This window comes from Fistularia commersonii, chromosome 16 (genome assembly GCF_037954325.1).
Source record: "Fistularia commersonii isolate RoL2024-O1a breed Wild chromosome 16, RoL_Fcom_v1.0, whole genome shotgun sequence".
Taxonomy (NCBI): Eukaryota; Metazoa; Chordata; class Actinopteri; order Syngnathiformes; family Fistulariidae; genus Fistularia; species Fistularia commersonii.
Window position 1 is genome coordinate 8,308,989 of NC_141299.1, and position 21,400 is coordinate 8,330,388.

General features: G+C 39.5%; 1 protein-coding gene across 1 annotated transcript; it reads right to left on the minus strand.

Annotated features, from left to right (window-relative positions):
- Positions 1-1,082: 1,082 nt before the first annotated feature.
- Positions 1,083-17,684, minus strand: atp8b3 (ATPase phospholipid transporting 8B3). The gene is made up of 28 exons (XM_086161188.1): positions 17,639-17,684; positions 17,129-17,193; positions 16,722-16,813; positions 16,476-16,589; positions 15,317-15,415; positions 14,660-14,721; positions 13,497-13,569; positions 13,024-13,094; positions 12,642-12,733; positions 12,377-12,535; positions 10,583-10,671; positions 10,306-10,499; positions 9,992-10,200; positions 8,673-8,704; positions 8,390-8,546; positions 7,168-7,356; positions 6,897-7,009; positions 6,336-6,503; positions 4,216-4,327; positions 4,030-4,105; positions 3,816-3,939; positions 3,191-3,377; positions 2,803-3,026; positions 2,628-2,711; positions 2,313-2,537; positions 2,049-2,187; positions 1,734-1,864; positions 1,083-1,588 (listed from the first exon to the last, which is right to left on the minus strand). Exons 2-28 carry the CDS (start codon positions 17,151-17,153, stop codon positions 1,382-1,384), a joined length of 3,447 nt encoding a protein of 1,148 aa, XP_086017314.1. The 5' UTR covers positions 17,154-17,193; positions 17,639-17,684; the 3' UTR covers positions 1,083-1,381.
- Positions 17,685-21,400: the final 3,716 nt, after the last annotated feature.

Genomic DNA, 21,400 nt, shown 5'->3' on the forward strand with positions numbered 1-21,400 from the left:
TGCACACAAAACTATGCAAACACCTGACCCCCCAATCCTAATCGTTGCTGCTGGGTCAGAGTGAAAACCCCTCTCGTTCCTCCTCATGACATTTCGACACTCACACTTTGACCTCCATGTCCCCCTCCCCCCTTTCCCCAATTCCATGGGCCTAGAGTGGGCAGTGCACCCCCAGTCACTCAGGGTACAGTAGAGAGTGGCCTGGGGAGAAGGGCACTACAGCGCTGTGCATCTCACCAGACTAGAATGCTGATGTCATACATCTTTACATGAATGCCCCAAACTGCCATTGACATCAAAATGGAGTCCATGTTGATGTTTGCAAGCTGATCCTCCCTGCTTATGGCTCCATTATTCTACAATGTTTGACTGTCTTTGTCCCCAGAGCCAAGGAAGGGCCACAATCAATGCAAAGACGCTTACATTGTACACTTGAGTTTACAAAGTCGTCTGGAGATGGTGGCTAATATTGCACTCGGACACACAGACAGACACACAAACAGACACAGGCACATGCTGGAGAGGATGAGTCTGCCTTTTGAGAGTGTTTGCTGAAACCAAAGATGAAATCAGAGGTATGACAATCTGGCTACCAAACCTAGAAGACAATGTCCAGCTCTCAGGGCTGCTCTACGGGTCCTGTGACTAACCGGCCATGTGGACATTCCACCTAGTGCACTTACAACAAACACATACACATGTATGCAGTGCATGTGCCAACTTCCACACACACACACACACATACACACACACACACACACACACACACACACACACACACACACACACACACACACACACACACACCGCAACAGACACAGACACACAGAAATGAAGGATAAACTAACGCATGATGTCTGGTCAGAAAGCCTCTTTTCCCTCCTCCCACTGCAGAAGCCGGAGAGCCTGTGGAGGACTTTTAGTTTCACTCTAGTTGAGACGTTTGAGAAGGAAAAAAAAAATCTGAGTAATAACTGTTACAGAAAAATAAAAACTTAAAAGGATAATATGGGTAAATTGCGTGTTTTGAAATAAATTAACAAATAAAAACAATTGTACAACAATGTGGTTGCTGTCAATTTCCTGTGTCTTATCTTTAATAGCATTCCCCTGTTGTCACAAAGAATGGAAATATGATCTTTTAACTTGACTCCTACAAGACCAGAACATTCACAGCGGTTTTCTGTCTAATACTATTTAAACCCCAGGCATGATCAATGGCTAAAAATACTACAAGAGATGAGTACAGACTTCACAGAAATTCCCATGAAGAACTGGTAACATGATGAATGAGCTCTTTTATGTTGGAGTCTCAATTTCTAGCACGTATATATTTCCCCATATTGAAAATTCAGTCAATTAACCATTTGTCCACCTCAAATCAGGGCACTTCTGTGTGCTGGTCTTTGGAGTCAGTGTTTTTACTGGCAGTCACCAACTCATCCACACTGCCAATGCCAGTCTTCCAGGTGGTAAGCTGTCTTTGCACGTGTCCTCCACTTCGAGAGAGGGCATACGAGGAACAAAGGAGAGACGTCCCTCTGAGCTTTGCCCTCAGTTCCACCAGCTGACAGGATGTGCTGTGGACCTACGTCATGTCCACAGAAGTACTGATATTAGTAAGCAATTATCACTGCGTGCAATATTGCCCTTCTTGTAGCTGAAGATCGATTCATTGAAATGGATGATCTTGTAAAAAAAGATGAACACAAACGTTCACACATCTACTTCACCTTGTGTTTTCCGTGGATGGTGAGGATGACACTGAGAGCACGGATGGCCATTGAGGGTAAAACAGCTGTGCATGCAGTGAGTACAGCTGTGAGCCACACAACTGGATCTTTAAAGGCTCTATCAGATGCACCTGGTGAACCCCCCCATACACACACACACACACACACACACACACACACACACACACACACACACACACACACATACACACATACACACCAAAGTAAGGGAGGGGTTAAAATGGCCTCAACCAGCGATGTTATCACTCAGCCAACTGAGGTGAATTATTTTCAGTGATCTGATTAGGAGTGTACCTATAAAGTAGTAATCGCTGGGTGACGTTTCAAATATGAAGGGGGTTTGGGTGCCCCTGGTCAAACTGAAGAACAATGCAAAAGAACAACACAGAGCAGCTACATTGAACTTTGTCCAGTACCTGGTCAGTAGAATAATCTGACATAAGAACAGAAAAGTATAAAACATCATGAAAGACAGTTAGATAAAGCCATTCTGAACGATTTCGTACATCGGACCATCGGCATATTTGAAAAAATATTGGAACATTTTTTTTGTCTGACCTCAATATTGATTGAAAATACAGCTGCCATGGAGAGAGTAACTGCCATGGTCTGATAGTCAAATCCGGTGTTGTGGAAGACTCCACACGGGAGGAAGAAGAGAACCAAGGAGGTGTAGACTGCATACACCAAAGATACTGCAAGGACCTGGGTGCTGGAGATTTCCTGTCTCTGATCTGACTTGTACAGCTCTGGCCATTTCAGACAGCTTTCTGCACTCACATCCTTCAATACAAAGAGGGATATTCCAGCACTATGACAATATTGGTCTGATAAATGAGGCCATTAAACCCCCCATCGCTTGACCTTTCTCACCTGTTCAAAAAAGGCAACACATAAAATTGGAGGGGCTGAGTAGAGAGCAGTGTAGAGACCAATAAACCAAGTTTCGAATGCAGACTGCAAGAGAAATATGATGAAAGATGAAAGTTGTCTTCATTTACTTCACTTTAACATGTTATAGCTTTGAAATGAATGCAACATGCCAAACCTGAGCACTGAAGCCATTGAATAAACCAAACCATAGCTGCACAAGAGCAAAGCCACAGGTTTTGTAAAGGAAGTAGCGTAGAAAGACAGAAATTCGCTGGTAGGACCAGTGACCGTGGACCAGGAGCAATCTCTGCAGAAACCTGAACTGGGACAATGCAAAGTCTGCATTCTGTACGGCTTGGCTTCCTTCCACTCCTGTTAGTCCCACACCCACATGTGCTGCTAATGTTGGGAAAGGACAATAGTGGTAACTCAACAAGAGCAACAATAATCTCTAATTGTAAGGAACATTTTAAGACTGAAAATGTTCAGTACTTGCGTTTTTTTTTATCCATTAAAGAGTTTCTAATACATTTCCTGGCATGATTTCATGTTTTCTTACTTACTCTTGATCATGTTTACATCATTCGCACCATCCCCGATGCACATAGTGATGGAGCTGGTGTTGTTCCTCACCAAGCTGACAAGGTCAGCCTTCTGGCTAGGTGTTACACGGCAGCATAGCACGGACTGACACTGACTTGCCAGTCTCATAAACATCGGCCTCCAATCTGGTGTCTGGTCAAACTCCTCCTGAAGTAAAACAAAAACACCTTCCTTGAGGTTTTGTTTACATTGTACAGCAAAAAATTTCAACGGACAAAGAGTTGTTCCAGGGTTTGACATGGACTCTAAAATGGCCCTAAAATAGATTTCTAGTTCTCTGGAACTGCATTACTAAATAAAGAAGAGAAAAAATTCCACCTTGAAAGTTCATGGTTGTGAAGTTCTAAAAGTAAAAATTAGTTGTTTAGTGGTATAGTCAACCAAAGTTTTGTTTTGCTGAATTTTGGGAAGTGGTGGACCTGTTTTGAAAATGTAAGTAAAAAAGCTATACCATGGCAATACAGAAAGTTAGATTATATATCAATGTTTTTTCATTGCACTCAGAAACAAAGAATAAATCTGAATTTTGAGTTATTTACCAGCAGCTTCACAAATGCCAATTTAAAAACTATGCACAGTGCTTACCAGCTCAGATCCTGTCAGAACAATTGCTGTCTTCGCTTTCACCATCTCCTTGTCCACAGCCCATATTTCTGTCTGTCTGGCCTTCAAAAAACTGATCTCTGGGTCCTGAGACTGGAGTATCTGTCTGTGGGTGAAGCACACAAAATAATCAAGTCTGGGATGTAGGCAGTGATGTGTAATTTCATCTATTTTAGTATATTTATCAATTTATAACCTGAGGTCTTGCCACTCCAGTAATCTTGTTTCAGGATCAAGTAATTTGCATGAATATCCTATATTAACAGCAGTCTCTATAAAGACGTCAGCCGACAAAAACGGGGAGAATTGAGAATACAATGATGAAAGAGCGCTTTTACTACAGCTCAAATGTAGTACGTAGGAAGCTTCTGTTTTCCCTTACCTTTTTTGTCACCTGTTAGTACCCATACTTTAATTCCAGCTTGTTGAAGCATTGTAATTGTCTCTGGAACACCCTCCTGGAGTCTGTCTTCTATGGCTGTGACCCCAAGAAGCTACAAATCATAAAGTTTTGTAACCATTAAAGTTCATGATGAATCTTCTTCTTTTTCTTTCAGCTGTTCCCCTCAGGGGTCATCACAGAGAATCAACTGCTTACATCTAGCCCCACCTACATCTTCATCTCTCATCAACTAACTTGATGTTGTCTTTCCATAAATCATCTTCAGTCTTTCTCTAGGCCTCCTGCTTGGCAATTCCAACCTCCGCATCCTTCTACCAGTATATTTACAATCTCCTCTGTACATGTCTTAACCATCTCAGCCAAGCTTCCGACTTTATCTCGAACACATCACGTCTCTCAGATAGATTCATTCCTGATCCTATCCATCCTCCACACTCCGAAGGAAAACATAAACATCTTCATCTCTGCTACCTCAAATTCTGCAGTCTGCTATCTTTTCTTCAATGCCACGTTCCCTAAAACAATCAAACATCGCTGGTCTCACCGCCATCTTGAATACCTTTCCTTCATTCTGGCTAATACCCTTTTATTGCACATGACACCTGACACTTTTTGTCACTGATTGTTGACTGCAGATACTTAAAATCCTCTATTTTCGTATCTCTATTCCCTGTAGCCTCACTGTTCCAAATTTGGGCCGTTCTCATTCCAGCATCTATTCTGTCTTCCCAGAGCATACCTCCACCCTCTCCCTGCTCTTATTACAGATCATATCATCTGTGAACCCCTTGGTTTATGGTGATTCCAGTCTGACTGCCTGTTCATCATCATAGCAAACAAGAAGGGGCTCAGAGCTGATCTCTGATGTAGTTCCACCTCCACATTGAATTTTTCTGTGTCACATGGCACATCTCACAACTGTCTTACATTTTTCATATATATCCTGCACCCCTCAAATATACCTCTTCAGACTTCATCATACAGTACCAGCGTTCCTCTGACAGCATGCTGTCATATATTTTTTCTCGATCTACAAGTGATGCTACTCCTGACCATCTGTGCTTCTCGATCAACATTCTCAAAGCAAATACTGGACCCATAGAACTCTTTCTCTGCATGAACCTATACTGCTGCTCACATATGCTCACTTCTGTTATCAGTCTTTCTCTATGTGTTCCTACCTCCGGCCTTATAGGTTACTTCATGTTCTTTCCTCTTCTAGTTTTTGCTAAAGCCATTTCTATGCTTTTCTGCAGAGTCTACCACTATCTACTCTGTGTGACTATTCTGGATGCCAAACCTGCCTGTCAGTTCTTCACCATGTCTGTTGCCCTCACCAACATGTCCATTAAAGGCTGCACAAATTGCCACAATTCCCCAAGCTGGGGATACTCTGCATCTAATTGACACCAGAATTTCTCCCTCTTATCTAGCTCACATTCCTCCTGTGTTGAATAACCATTAACAACATTGACCATCACATCTTCATCACCTAACAAAAGAACTCCTACTCCAATTATTTTCTCAACAACACCATGTTTGATCAACTTAAATTCTGGTCCTAAGCTTCTAGCCTCGCTACTCTTCCACCTGGTCTCCTGGACACACAATATATCCACCCTCCTACTCTGCATCATGTAAACCGACTCCTGACATTCAAAGTCCATTCTCTTATTCCCAGAATCTTGCTTCTCCACTTCTGTTTCTGCTTGTGGACACGCCTTCCTCCTTTCCCTCTTCAACACAGTAGGTGAATTTTATCAGCTGTCCTGTAGGTTATCAATACCACCACCACTTGTTATTAACCCAGGCCTCGACCAATCTGGTATAAAAGTCATAAGTTTGTCTTGCATGTTTAGTCTGGCGTAGGTTCTTTATGTCAGGTTCCCTTCTCCTCGGGGCTGCATTAAGATTCATGATGCATATTTGAAATTGATGACAGTGATTAGAAACGATACATCATGATAAAACTCACTGGGTTTGCAAAAGGCTCTTAAAACCTATTGTTCTCTAATATCATCTTTACAGAGGGAGACGCATCACTGTCATTATTCATTTGTCAAAGGAAACACATAAAACCACTGGAAGGAGGATCATACCTGCAGTTCCTGCTCCATCTCATCATTAAGCCTTTCCAGTAGTTCATCGCGGTCAATCGTCGCCATCGCAGTAGACAAGGCCAATGTTTTACTCCACTTCTCCCACAATTCCTCCGGAACAGATCGAACCGCAACACACAAAGTCCTCAGACAGGCTTGGGAAAACAGCTAGCAACATATTAGTAGACAGAGTAATTCACAGTATTATTTACTGAGCAGTCTTTCAAAATTGTAATGAAGAATTGACCAAAAGCATGACATCAACACATCAGTCACGAAAGGCAGGCCTCAACTATCACCGCAAAGTTCAAGCAGGAGACGACCCCTTCAGTGCTTTGCCATTGAATAGTGAAAAGATTTTTAACTGCTACCTCACTGCTTTCAATAAGGCCTAGTTTCAGTAATGACAGTCTTTGAACTAATGTTGAAACAGAGAACATCACCATTTCTGCTTGATCTAACAATTAATCATGTGGAAACTAGAGGATACTGACTAAATGTCATATAAATTATAGGTCTTTCAGTATGCGCTATGTGCATTTTACAGAAAGATAAATTCACCTTCAGGGCTCTTTCATTCATTGCCCTATGTGGACAATCCCTCTGCAGTCTCTCTAGGATCACCATGTCAGCGCCTTTGCAGTACAGCTTTAACCCACCCCCCGGCTCCCGTACTTAAAGAAAAGAACACAAAAACAGTATTGATCATTTAGCCACAGCAAGAGCTAAAGAGGCGAGATGCGGATTCTTTATTGAAGATTTAAAGAAAGCATTTGAACTGTAATTCTGACAAAATGATTTGTTTCTTTTGGTTTTACATGACCTCCCTCACCCAGTGCAGACATCCGTCTTCTCTGACTGGTGAACTCTTGCAGTGCCAGTAGCTGATAAGTTTGAGTAACACCCAGCTCAGAAACAGTGAGGGAGTCTCTTGTCCTGGAAAATAAAACCCAGCCCAGTTCTCTGGCAGCACCAACAAGAGCCTCCTCATCTGGGGATGCCGCGTGGTAAATTGGAGTATCTGGAGGAATTATGTCAACAGGCATGGTTAAAGCATAAATAAATCTTTAAGATGAAATCAACTGATTTGGACTTCATCCAAATATTACATCATTATACTAGTCATTGTATTTCAGGAACATGTTGTGACATTCATTCATGATATTCCATGGCCTTCCCAACATAACCAGAAATGCAAATGAATGCGTCATTGCTTCAAAGTGAGATTCTGAAAAATCTGTAAAATGCATGTAAAAGTTTTTTTTTTTTTTCTGGTTATGTTACCCTAAAGCACAGAAATGATTTAGCCCACTAATCCCACTTTGCCCCCCCACCCCCCAAAAAAGAAAAAAAAATGAGGAAATGTATGTATGTATGTATGTATGTATATGGTTTTGAGACTTCTGAATGACAACTACTGGTACTTTGGATCTTTGGTTATTGAACTGCAATGTTTGTAAGTTGCTTTGGATAAAACCGTCTGCTAAATGACTACTGTAAATTTAGTTGTCGAATTTATGAGATGATCGAATGACCTGGTGAGTCCATTGACTCAGAAATCTTTTAATTAAGGCTTGTCAGTTCTATGAATAGGTGACAAAGCTCAACTGTTACTTGTAGCCAACTACAAAATGTAGACAAAAAACTTTTACAAAAAATAATTTTAAAACTACAATATATCTTGTTAGAACTACATTTTAACAATCAAGTGCAATTTATAATCACTATGCAAATATATATTAGACTAAATATGAAAACAAATAATGATTATTCAAGGATTCAAGGTGTTTATTGCCATGTGCACTGCAAGAAAATGTCATTCCCTGTAAAATTCATTTTTCTCTTAGCTGTCCATAGTGAATGCCACGTAATACGACAAGCTGTATGACAAGGTATTATTAACATAGAATCTCTCTCTCTCGCTCGCTCTCCATTATATATATATGTATATATACATATATATATAAAACAAATTTGGGGGGGGGGTCATCTAATTTAGTTCTTCTGTATCATGAACAGCATTGATATTCAAACAGAAAGGCTGAGAATCTCACCTTCCTTCCACAGTACTGTGACTGTATTACAAACAGCCAGAGCAGTGAGAAACTGTCTGCTCACCGGGCACTGCTTTACTCTGAGCCTCTCCAGCAGGGTTGGAGCTGACATGAAGAGATCACCGCGGGAGAAAGGGTTCCAGCTCAGGTTCATGAGCTACACATTCAATGGGTAAAGTATTTTTAGTCATCAAAAGGATGGAGTGATTTGTACTGCAACATATAACATGAGTAGAACTGCATCTGGGGGAGGATTTGGATGGGAGTGTATTTCTCTACATACCTCTATGTCTTCTACCCTCATAGATATATCACCTGTGAATTTAAATAAAACAGCTCAAAGTGGACAAGAATTGCGAGATAATTAGATACAATACAAGAAGTGAAATGAACTCAGTGACTCAGAAAATAAGACTTAATTGTGCCAGTGCTTTTTTCTGTGGACAAGCTATTTCCTGATCCAGGAAGATGCTCAGACATGGGACATATGGTCTCTGTGATTCTAACAGGGTTTCAGTTACAGTCTGACTTTTGTGGGCAGACCCCAAATTAAATATTTAGTGGTCTTGGCTGTTGGATATGAGCAAGTAAAGTGTATCCTGATGTCTCATCAACACAATCTCTTGTGGAAGGGGTTTCATCCATGGTTTAAAGGAGAACACTTCCCAGGAGAGATCTTTATTTTTAAAGGGATGATTTCTAAGTGCTTCAGCACGCTAGCACCAGTCTAAGTCTTGAGTCTTGTTCCTTAAGGGCTGATTGTGAGTCAATGGAGAGGTACAACAACTCTCTCCAGACCTCTTAATTTAGCAGGACTGTAATTGCCATTGTGCAAAGAAGGTGTAATGAAGCATTGCACTTATATAGAAATTGTAAATATGCATAACTGTCTTGCATTGTTTTTGACCTGGTGATGATGACAAACTGTAACTGTGACTATAACTTTAGATTTTACCAACTTTATACAGAATAGGCCTTTTTGAACATTTTGTGATTACAGATGTATGGGAGAAAAGAATATATTTCTCCAGATGTGTTTCTCCAGTTTGCAAACCTCCTAAAAAATTCCCTGAGGTCCAGACTTTGGATTATTTATGTCATTTTAAGTCCTGAATCCATAGGATGAAAGACATTCTTTATGACCTTTGTATGTGATACACAGTGAAAATAATGAACCAAGAAGTTTTTATCTCAAGTGGACATCTTAAAGACATAAATTGGCTAGTCTTAAACCTTTTCCAGGGTTACACCGTGTATGGACAATAATGTTTTTTTATTTCAAATTTAAATCTTAAGTCTACTTCAGCCAAAGAAGCGTAGATATAGTTGGGTGTATGAATATGGCCATACAAACAGGATACTAGAAGAGATACATTTTAGGTAGCCCACAGCATGCAATGCTAACTGTTGCACATTTAAAAGACACCCAACCTATCTTATTTAAATATATCATTGTAAGTATTATTGTGAAAAAGTTAAATATCTCTTACTTGATAAACATTCCAGAAAAAATGATAATTCAATTGAAAACTCAATTCAACAGAGATATTCTGTTATTCATGAAAGTGACTACTATTAATTTTCTCATTCTTATATCTTTACCATAGATCTCCCCGGCTATGCAGCACTGTCTGAATTGCAGTCTGTTCTGGGTCAATGTTCCAGTTTTGTCACTCAGAAGGTATTCCACTTGGCCAAGCTCCTCAGTCAGGGTTGTACTCCTGGCCTCGGCAGATCTGTCCGCCTGTTGCCAATACATCTCAATATCCCAGCCAATGAACAAGCTGTGCATTGAGTGGACCATTTCAAGCCTGAAGATGCAGAGAGAACAAGCAATATACTCAAACAATCACAAATAATTTTTTCCACAATTTCATCTATCCATAAATAAGTGGAGATTTGTAGACGAAACCAACATGATGTAGAGTGCTATGGGTATGGAAGGGCTGAGCAGGATGGTATAGCTCCAGAACACGAGGAAGGCAGTATAAATGGGGTTGCCATTCACCACATGAGCAGATAGAACCCCTGTGGTGCTCATGACCCAACTGGTAAACACACCATTGCCAATGGCCATAAGAAATGTCACCAGTAGCAGACTCAAGACAATCTGAGGATCAAAAAAGGCAGACAGATTTCAGAATAACCCCAAACACGTCATGGTTGTCATGCTCCCGGCCTTTACCTACTCACCCCGATTACTATTCTGTTGAGAACTTTCTCTTTTTGAGTGGTCTTCAGTCGCGGTTTCCCAGAGTTCTTCAGGATCTTTGAGTCTGCGCCTGCTGAATAGCAGAAAATTATTAGACACTTACGCAGAAGCAAACTAGGCAAGGGAGAATTGGAAACCATCTGGCAGCCACTGGGTGGAAGTTCAAGCCCTCATGTCATTAAGCATCTGCTGATGTGCCCTTGAGCATAAAGCTGAATCTTACCACCTCTCAGGGTGTTTGACCTTGCTGCAGACAAGTCAGGGGTTAGAGAGAATTTATTTCTGAGCAATCAATAAAGCAAAACATTATAGTTTCTGTAGATGTTGTGTCAATCTAGGAAAGACTGCTAAAAGACATTTATCAGTGTGTGAAAGCAAGGGCATTTTGGGTGAGGCAAAGTATGGCTCTGTAACTTGGGAGTCAAAAAAACATTGGATTTATAAATACAGTAGATAAATACATATATATGTATATATATGTGTGTGTATATATATATATATATATATATATATATATATATATATATATATATATATATATGTATGTATACGTGTCTGTATATGTATGATACTCAGGGTCACAGGGGATGCTGGAACCTAGCCCTGCTGCCATGGGGTGAGAGGAAGGGTACACCCTGGACTGGTCGCCAGTCAATTACAGGGCCACATATATAGACAGATAACCATTCACTCTCTCAGTTGCACATCTGGGCAATTTTTCAAAATGCTAAATACAAAAAAAGCAAAAGATATCTGACAAGATTAAATGATTCTAGCCTGAAATATATTTTTGTGAATATTATGTAGTAATCATCTTCATAGGAATAAAGCTGTATGACAATAAGCAATGATCCAGAATCCAGAAACATTGTGCAGAGTACTTTGTCTAGAGTTTTCACTTTTTAGGAAACCAACCTTTTGAAAAGAATTTGAGCTGCCAGAAATGTTTTCAACAAAATTGGTAGGGCTCTCTGTATAAACAGTTCAATATGCTGAAATATTCATCCCTGTTGCCAGTAAGCATCAGACATTAGTGTAACCTGAGTCATTTCAGTCTCCAGATATATGGCAGACTTGGTAGCAAAAGAAAAGTTATGAGTGTCTTAAATCAGGGGAAGCCCATGGAAACTACCGTACTTAAGCACTAGCATGAAATTTGTGCTTCTTTTGTAAATATTAACAGATGTGTGCGACATCTCCAATTGTAAACTTAGCTCTTAGTACTGTGACAAGTACTGTACATGTCAACCTTGATCAAACTTGATTAAAAGTACAGTAGGTTATGTTAGAGGTGTGAGAGAAGGGCCCATTATAATCATACTGAACTGGGGTCGCATAGCTAGTCAGTCTGTGATTAACGGTATAAAACCCATCGCTGGAAGAATTTGATCTATTGATTTGCTTTACTAGAATTGAAAGGGTCATTGCAATGAGTTCCATGACACCTCTGCCTGGTCCAGTAAGATTCGATCAATGATCACTTAAAAGAAAGGAGATGGCGATCTGAGCGAATGTGAAGAGACCTACATTTAAGATAGTTGCACGAGTTAAGCACTCTTTGTAATGAGGATTATAATGCATTCAACAGAATAACATTTGTCTCTGAGCCCAGAACACAAGGTGAAATGAGTGAGTGGTCACCAAGAGTACGTAGGTCACCTGGTCTCGTCTCGGTTATTCTACACAGCTTTACTTGCAACACCCAATATTTGTGAAATCATCTTCCCCTAGTCAAACTGTTTGATAAAGAAAATTGTAATTGAATAGAGTCATACCTGTGTAGATGACAAGCCCATATGCAGAGTCCGTGTTTCGTAAAACAGTCCCCCTCAGAAGGAGGTGCTCGCTGTCCAGCTGAAAACGGGCCCCCTGCCATCGAAGCTGGCCTTTGAAGGAGTACAGCTGATTGTTGGGCTCCTCACAGAGCACAACTCCTGTAAAATGAACACAATTTTTGACTTGACAGGTGTAACTGGTGACTTTTGTTTGGATAAACTTTAAAGATCTTTTTTGAAACCTCAAAGGGAAACATATATTTACCATCGAAGGCAGCAAGCATCTCATCTGTGGGGTCGGAGGTCAGCTCACTGTGAGTGGCATCAGGTGCCTGACGGTGTTTCAGGTTTGTTTCTCTGTGCAAATAAAATGCGGCCTTTATCTACAACATTAAACTACATAACTGCATTGTGCTATATGATGACATAAATGAAAATATTGTTTTTTGAAGATATTGTAGTATGCCCTTGACTACCTTTGCACATCATAAACATAAATGATACAATACTAACATCAATGAAATTGTATTGACACTTTGGATAAAAGCGTCTGCCAAATGCAATGTAATATTGTAAACACATTATCAAAAAGAAAGACTCGATAAGTTGAATTTCCAAATATATAATTCTGTCAGGCCACTTCTCACCCATCAATGTCTGCTGTCTCCACCCAGCACATACTATGAGGCTCCGAAGTACAGATAAGCAGAAGATCTGCCTGAGCAGTCAAAAACAGGAAATATGAAGAACAACCACCCTGTCAGTCAAAAGTAAAGAGGTATATAATTGGAAATACAAGATCCTAACAAATTAAGAATATAGATTCATATATTTTATGTTGTTTATGAGAAAAGATATTGTATTTTTTCTTTTGCCTCTGTGTTTTGCAAGAGCAGTTGCAATATAAATTCATCCATTACAAAATTAAAATCAATATTAATTAAAAAATAAATGATATAACATTTTTGTCAAATTATGACATAAATAATTGTAACAGTTTCACTATATAATAAAATTTCATGCAATTCAATGCACCAGGGGCAGACAAATTCACCAACAACAATTTACCAGAAACTTTACACAGCTGCCTTTTTACAGTTTACAGGGGGCGTGAACTAACCGGCAAGACTTGGTCTTTGCAGATACGCAGGACATCACCAATGCAGACATCCTGCCACTGAGCTGTGCTGAAACTGATGGTAGACGGGAAGAAAATTATAAAAAAAAAAAAACAGCCCTATTGCTATCACACAAGCTTGCCTTCTCATGGAATAAGTACATACCAAAAGTTTGGTGTTGGTTTATGGTTAGAAAAAAAATTTCTGCCTGTTTTTAAGACAATCCCCAAAACCTGTTTTGCACAAAACAAAAGAAATGACAGGATAAAAAAAATGGTGTCTCTGGACAGCCTTGAGTGAGAAGCAAGCTGTGAGTTGCAGCTGAATCATCTGAACTGACCAGACTGGACTAGGCTCACTCTCATGTGAAGGAAACATTTGAAAGCATCACTGAGCTTCACTCAGTGCTTGTGGTGCATAGACGATGTACGATAAACCTGTTACCCCTCTTGACAATCTGGTTCTTTGGGGTGAGGATAAGTGCCAGAGTCTTAACCGGACTCTCAACCTTACAATAAATAATGTTCTCTGTCCAGAACCACCATCGCAAAGTGAACGTGAAGGGAGGCTAGGGGGTTTCACTGACACAAAAATAAACAAGAGTTTTATTAATGTCAGTGAACCTGCACAAGCAAGGTTGTTTATCGGATTCTCAAGATATAAGTCTCGCTGCCAAATGTATTAACGTCTTATTCAAACAGGAATGCATGACATTCTTCTCACTTCTCTGTCAATCACTGTATGTTTTATCTGTTTCATCAAGCTGACTGATTGACAGGTGACACAAAGGCATTCACTGACATTCTGGAAAACTCACCACCATAAAAAACATTTTAACATCAGCAGATACACAAGCTCACATCTCATACACAACATTACAATGGAATGTCATTTTTATTTGGCTGAAGATTTTTAAGTTAAATATGTTTGACCAGCCCTGGTTTGTGATGTTATAGCTAGATTTAATTAAAATGGATTCGCCAATAAGTCATGACACAAAATCTAGGTAGGCTTTTTTCACCCTGAAAATGTACTGTATTTTTCTCGCCTTGATTCCCATCCTAAGACCATCAAGGGATTCACTCATTCACACTTCATTAGAGCATCATTAGAAGGCCGTTTCAGACTTGGGCCTGAGAGAATAACCCACTGTCTCTGTTCTCACCTCTGGGAGATGAGCACGTCACAGGGCCGAGAGTTAACCTCGGAGTCACTGCGTCTCCTTGCCTGAAAAACAAATGACAGAAAGACCAAAAAAAAAAAAAAAAAAGCAGATGGGAGAGATGAGGATATTGAGAAGCGTGACAGGGATTGGGGAAAGAGCCAACACAGGTTGTGAGAAGGTGGCAGCGGAAGGTTGAAGAGAAGAAAGGAGAAACGCCATTACAGGGCTCTACAGTGACACCAGCTGCGAGATTTACACCCTCACTAAATGATTAGTCAATAGAGAGGGGTCAAGCAAGCGTTTCACCCAAAGCTCTTAACGACCGTATCTCAGTGATGCACTTAAGCAGGGAATTCTGCATGCAAAACATCACGCCTGCATTTAAAAGGAAAAGCTTTAATGATAGGAGAAAATTAATGCTACTGGGATGACTGGTTTTGTCAATGAAGAGAGGACAAGGAGTCAATGAGGACAATGAAGGAGAAAAAAAAGAGTGCAGACATGCTTAAGTGCAAGGGTATAAATTCACGATTGCAGTTGCTCATATATTTGTTTTTAACGCATGCGTGTTTCCCGGGAGTGGGCCTTGACCAGTGTCCCTGTGTGTGGCGTGTGTGTGTCTGGGTGAAGGAGTGTGGTTGTGACCAGTGGTCTCACCATGTCCTTTATGAGATCTTTCACTCCTCTTATACAGACAACGAGGAGCAGAGGGATGACGGAAACGTACCAGGGAATGGATGAGATGGCTGGGATGGACTGGAAACCAAATGCAAGCGTTGATGTACACGGGAATAAAAAAAAGAAAGACATATAAGTGATCTGGTAATGAGCAATTTACACAAAAAAGTAAATGGTTGAGATTATTTATCAAACTTAACATAACAATATGTAATATTAAAAGTAATAAGAGTGTAAAATGAGAAATATGGTATGAAAGCAATGGTAGTGAGGCTGAGTTGAATGATGAATTTAACAAAGCTAAATTTACAGTAAAACCAGTTTCCTGATCATCTAAAGTCAGATGAAGCCATGTTCCTACCAAACAATTGTCTGAGCAAAACGAGTGGTCTGATCAAATAAAAGTACTACATTAGATGAGATTCATATAGTATCAACAGAAGCCCACATGCAAACCCTAACCCTAACCCTCCCTAAAAAGTACTGAAATGTAATCAGTCAGAATTGCCTTCTTTGTTTATTGCAGGACACATTGGATTGGAAGATCAAAAATTAATCTGACAGACCTAAAGATTCATTTTACAAAGTAATACAAATGAAATGCTTAGAAATATATCAATAGAAAAAAAATATAAATGCACTTCAGGAAAGATGTATTTTTTAATTTGCCTGTCATTTCGTAATCAAAATACACAAATATACAATCGAAATCATGCAAAGTAATGCATTATACCTAAAAATAGTACAGAGGGGCCACAAATACATGGTATTTATTTATTTTAGCATAACACAAACAAGTGGCTGAGATCACATTGCGCTAAACTCATTAATTCAGTGTTAAAGTTGTGAATGAAGATTCACAGCAAAATTAATGCTCTTGATTTGCACCTCCTGCTGAAGAAGACACGCAAGAGCAGACCTCTGCATTTTATGGCCCGGGGGCCACATGCGGCCCTTTGGGCGTCCCTGTCCTGAGGTCAATCGGTACATGAATGACAAACCATTTATTCTGTTTATGTTATACAAGTGTGTTGCTTTACTGTTATCGTTGGTTTGGCCCTCCAACAGCGTTCAGGTTTGTCATATGAACCCTGGTAAAAATTAATTGCCCACCCTTGCACAAGAGTGTTCAACAGACCTGCAACACCATTATGAAGAGGAAATAGAGATTGGCTGGCCGCTGGAATTGTTCGAACAACGTCAGGGGCAGGAAAGTCAGGACAGAGTACTTGTGGCTGCGCACCTTATTGTCCTGGTAATCCAAACAAACAGCAAAAGGAATTGAGACACCCCACGAGAAACAAATAAATATTCAAGAAGATTTTAAATGTATCGGCATACCAAAAGACATGAGATTACCACAAAGAAGTTTGGCAGAACTCACTGAGCATCGACCCCAGCGGAAGCCCAGAAAGGATTTCTTCTGGTTCTGTTTGTGGTAAGCTCGGCCATTGGCCCTCACCTCCCATGTGAGGCCTGTGAATTAACAGATTGAAAATATTAAATCTTGCTTTTAAGACAATTTTCTGCAGAAAATTAACAGACTTGTGATTATTGAATTTGAACAATAATAAAGTTATTGCATGAAGTTATGCAATAATTCCAACACACATGCTAAAAAAAATCTGAAGTGGATCATAACTCTAAAAAGAGGAAACTTAATTCCGGCCCACTTCTGACAATGACAATGGATTTGATTCGGAGTATATGAATTATAGCAGAGTGGTTTAACTTGACATTGGAAAATGATTGCATCCCAGTTATGTGATTAATTAACAGCGATAAACGTACCAGTTTCGGTGCTTTGCTTGAACATGATTTTGAAGACACTCCAAAGCTTCTCGAAGGCAGATTATCTCATATGAAAGAGGACAAAGAAAAATATGTGGTTCCTTTTGCCTCGCACTGACATTCTGTTGTAGGTCTTGTAAACTCATTAGTTTCTGTTACCATGCCAACCTCTATAATGCCGAAGAGGAGGGGGTTATAAAATCCTAACTGTATTAGGGTTATGTTCCTTTTGTCCCCCTGACAGGCTATTCCAGTCTTACCCCCCCTGTTTTTAACCTCTTGATTAAATATTGCATGCTAACTGAATATTAAGCAACACATTGTGTCCCATTAGACAGAATGTAGAGAAATATTGCTGTTGTGAGACATGAAACCCTGCACATTTAACATACTGCTCCACCAGATCTCATCTGAGATTGACTAAAGAAGCTCTGATGACTCCCAGTTTTATATATCATTGCCTTAAAATTGAATATATTGTTAGGATGTAAGATCAACAATTGCATTTACCTACATTGATCGCAGCTTCTCTCCTCCTGAAATATGGAACATTTGGAGTATGGAACGCCTTTGACAACAGAGGTCCTCTAACCACGGCTTATTTCCGTAAACCAACCCTCATCTCCTTTTCATAATGAACACCTGTTTCATCCGCCCCCCTTCCCTGTCCCTCATTCTGCTGCAACAAGGCCCTGGCTCCGCCTTTCTCCTGCTCCCAGGTGTCAGATTGTACTCCCCATGCTCCCCATGCAGAGCAGGGGAGGAGGAGTGCCACGGCTGGAATAACAGTAACATTTAAGGTCAATGTTTTGTTATAGACTGAAGCACTATAAATTGGATTTGAATGCCTCTAAATTGCATCTCGATGCCTATGTGACATTATGACAATGTTCTGAGAGAACTGCTTTATAGGAAAAACTGTACAAATAGGATTCCTTGGCCAGCACACAAATACAGCCATCATGTACCATTGGATCCCTACCACTGTAGTAGAATTTCTATTGAAACAAAAAACGTGAAATAAATAAAGGTAATTTATGTCATATCTTATTGAAGATGACTGAATCTGATTTGCTGATTTATTTTTTAAATTGTAATTTACATTTTGTCCTTTGTGAATGCAATGACAATGCCATTGTATAAAAAAAAAAAAAAATTATTATAGCAGGGAGGACATCTGTCTTTTTTGCAGGGGACATCTGATTCATAACATTAGTCATTTTCCGATGAGGTAATTTAATATTTCTTCACGGGTTTTAAACAACCATTGTGCTTTCTATGGGAATCTAGCGTCATCTGGTGGAGAAAAATAACACTCCGCAGCTGTTTGAACATATTGGTTTTAAAAAAATGGGTGTGCGTAAAAGACCCAACTCTGCACAAAAGTCTCTTCATTCAACACATCAACTAGAAATAATTTAAACTGATTTATGGTTTCATATATCTGTCTTGATTCTCCTCTATTTGTAAGTGAGGTTGTCCCTACAGAAGCCACACATCAAGACAAAGTATCTGGAACCTGAATAAACTGTGCTGTGAAAGCCATCCTCAGCTTCCTCCTTCTGTGCTACAGCTTGGCTGTGCAGTGGAGCGCTTGTGGTGATGTGGCTGCGCTCAGGCCTCAGTACACTGTCTCAGCCAACAAACCCCAGTTTTCCAACCGTTTAACTGATGACTGGCACCAGTTTCACAACTCACCACCTCAAACATACCAGCAACCTTTGGGATTTGACAAATACGTACTCTGTAAAAGTGAAGCATACGCAAAAAAAGCTGGAATTTCAAAACAATTGCAATTGAATTCAATAAAATTATATATGGAAATATTTGGACAGCTAATTATAATATTTCAAGTGGCAGATAAAAGGCTGCAAAATGTATCAGTTTGATAAAAGTCAAAGTACTTGACTTTCCATTAGAGGCAAACAAAAATTATGTTGTTTCCTGTCGTACTAATTAACTATTAGCTTGTTTTTTTATCTGCACCTGCTAGAGGGGGGGATTAGATGCATGATTCATATAAACTAATCCTCAATCTTTTGACATTATTCATTGCACTTTATAGGCAACTGCGTAAGCAAATCAGAAAAAGGTTACAATGTTGTGCTTTGGTCATAGCACCACCAAAGCTCAAAAATTGAAAATCTGGTACAACTTGCTCTCTGAGATTTTACCAGTTTACATGTGCAATGATTTTAAGATAAATTTTGAAACACTTTGCCAATTTTGTCTGGACAAACAAAAGAAGGATTACTTAAGATAATGAGAAGCCATTGTAAAGTCTAATTTAAGTGTATCACTTCATACAAACTTGGCAAAAACAAAAAAAAATTGCAAACTGAATGGACCATCGTGGCATATGTTTGGGATGTTTTGCTTGAATTTGATCCACAATCAAAATAGATAGTCAATATTCCAAAGAATTTGCAATACCTTTGTGAAAAAGTCCAGATTGCTCTTTTATATCTCAGTGTCTTGATTAGACATCTCTCCGAAGCCCCACTCCACTCCACGGCAAGGAGACGATTCCATGCTCAGTGTCAGACTCAATTTTCCACACATTGTGTGTAAAAAAACAGAAATCAGGCCATCAAAATGACCACAGATGCCAAAGACATCTGGATTCTGAGTGCACCAGGGACTGCTGTTTGAAAGTAGAATATGGCTAGTTTAATTGGAAGTGAGAGATTGTGGGAGGAGTGTGGGTGGGTTACATAACAAACGTGACACAGTTTTACATGAAAAAGACAATGGGTAAAACAATAAAAAGAAAAACAAATAAACCTCCCCCCAACGATGAGTTATTTAGTGATTTCAGTTTGTCAACTGTGTGGGTGTATTGAAACCTGTCAGAAAGGGGTTAAATGTTTTAGATTAATGTGTAAAATTCCACAGTGCAGTCCTGAAAAGAAAATGAATTGTGTTGTGACTGTTATTAAAGCTTTTATTGTGGCTGCAAAGCCTCTTTTCTTCTTGTCTGTCCTCTGCAGCTGAAATTCAGCAGTACTAAACCTGGCTTTTTTCCCATTGGTAGAGGAAACAATGACTACGGCCTTCATTTCCATATGTAACATCTTGCATGCCACTGTGAGCTTCTATTCTATTGTAGATCATAATATGCAAGGTGCAGCGGTTACAGTGCCAAAATGTAATATTATATATTAAATATGAAAGTAATGCGCTTGTAAAACAAGTGAGCCCTTGCCAACATGGCAAGAAGCCTGAAATTTATGGCCAGATATATTAAACCGTTTTCTTACTGCCAACAAATGTCACAGGGACCAAATCCATCGATTCATTTTTGTTGTTGTAATTACAGTTAAAATGTGCACTGATTCTCCATAAGCAGTATTACTCACTTTATTGCTCAAAACATGCATTGGCTCATGGACAAAGCCTGCTCCTTCAACATAATGCCTGTTGTGCCTCGTTTTGTGAAAATCCTGCCCAAACCATCCCGTGCATTTGAAATGATTTAATTTGGGGATAATCTTGCACATCTCAGTGGTCTGATGTTATTTCATAGTGATGTGAAGCCAAAAATAAGAAAAGGGTCGCAGAAAAAATGCTGCAAAGATTTTGTGAAATGAGAAACATTTGCCGAGCTTCTCTGAATTTTTTGCAAATGTGTTACATTCAACATACAATTATCAAGAGGTGGAATCCTCCTAATCTTGATATTGTTCATATGAATATCACAGACTTGACCTAAATGAATAATACAATGATAGGAAGAAATAACCAGAGAAATACGATGCAGAATGCAACCAGGATGTGGGTGCCACCACCAAGTGAAAAACAACCAATAGTGAAAAAATAAATATATAAGTGTGTGTCTTACGTCAGCATAGTTAATATGATTCATAAATATATATATATATATATGTATGCATATGTATATATATATGCGTACAAAGATGAAGCAGACTCAAAATTAAAAACTCAAAATACATTACAATACTGTGGGAAAGTTGACTTAGAAATTGATTGACATTTACATGGATGCGCTTCCGTTCATAAATACTGCTTGTGCATCGAGGTTTAAACCTGCTGCTCAGATAATCAAGAGTAAACACAGTCATTAAGTTCTAAAGACTTGGCTAAAGACTAACTGGATTGCTGCAGGCTCAACATGAAGCCTCTGTGGTTCTAGTGAGTCAGAGAACTGCTGTCATTTTCAACAGAACCAAGGACATATCCATCTCCTGATCTGGACACCCCCCTCACTTAGTGCACATCACTGAAATCTCTCTCAAAAACAGGAGTGAGCTT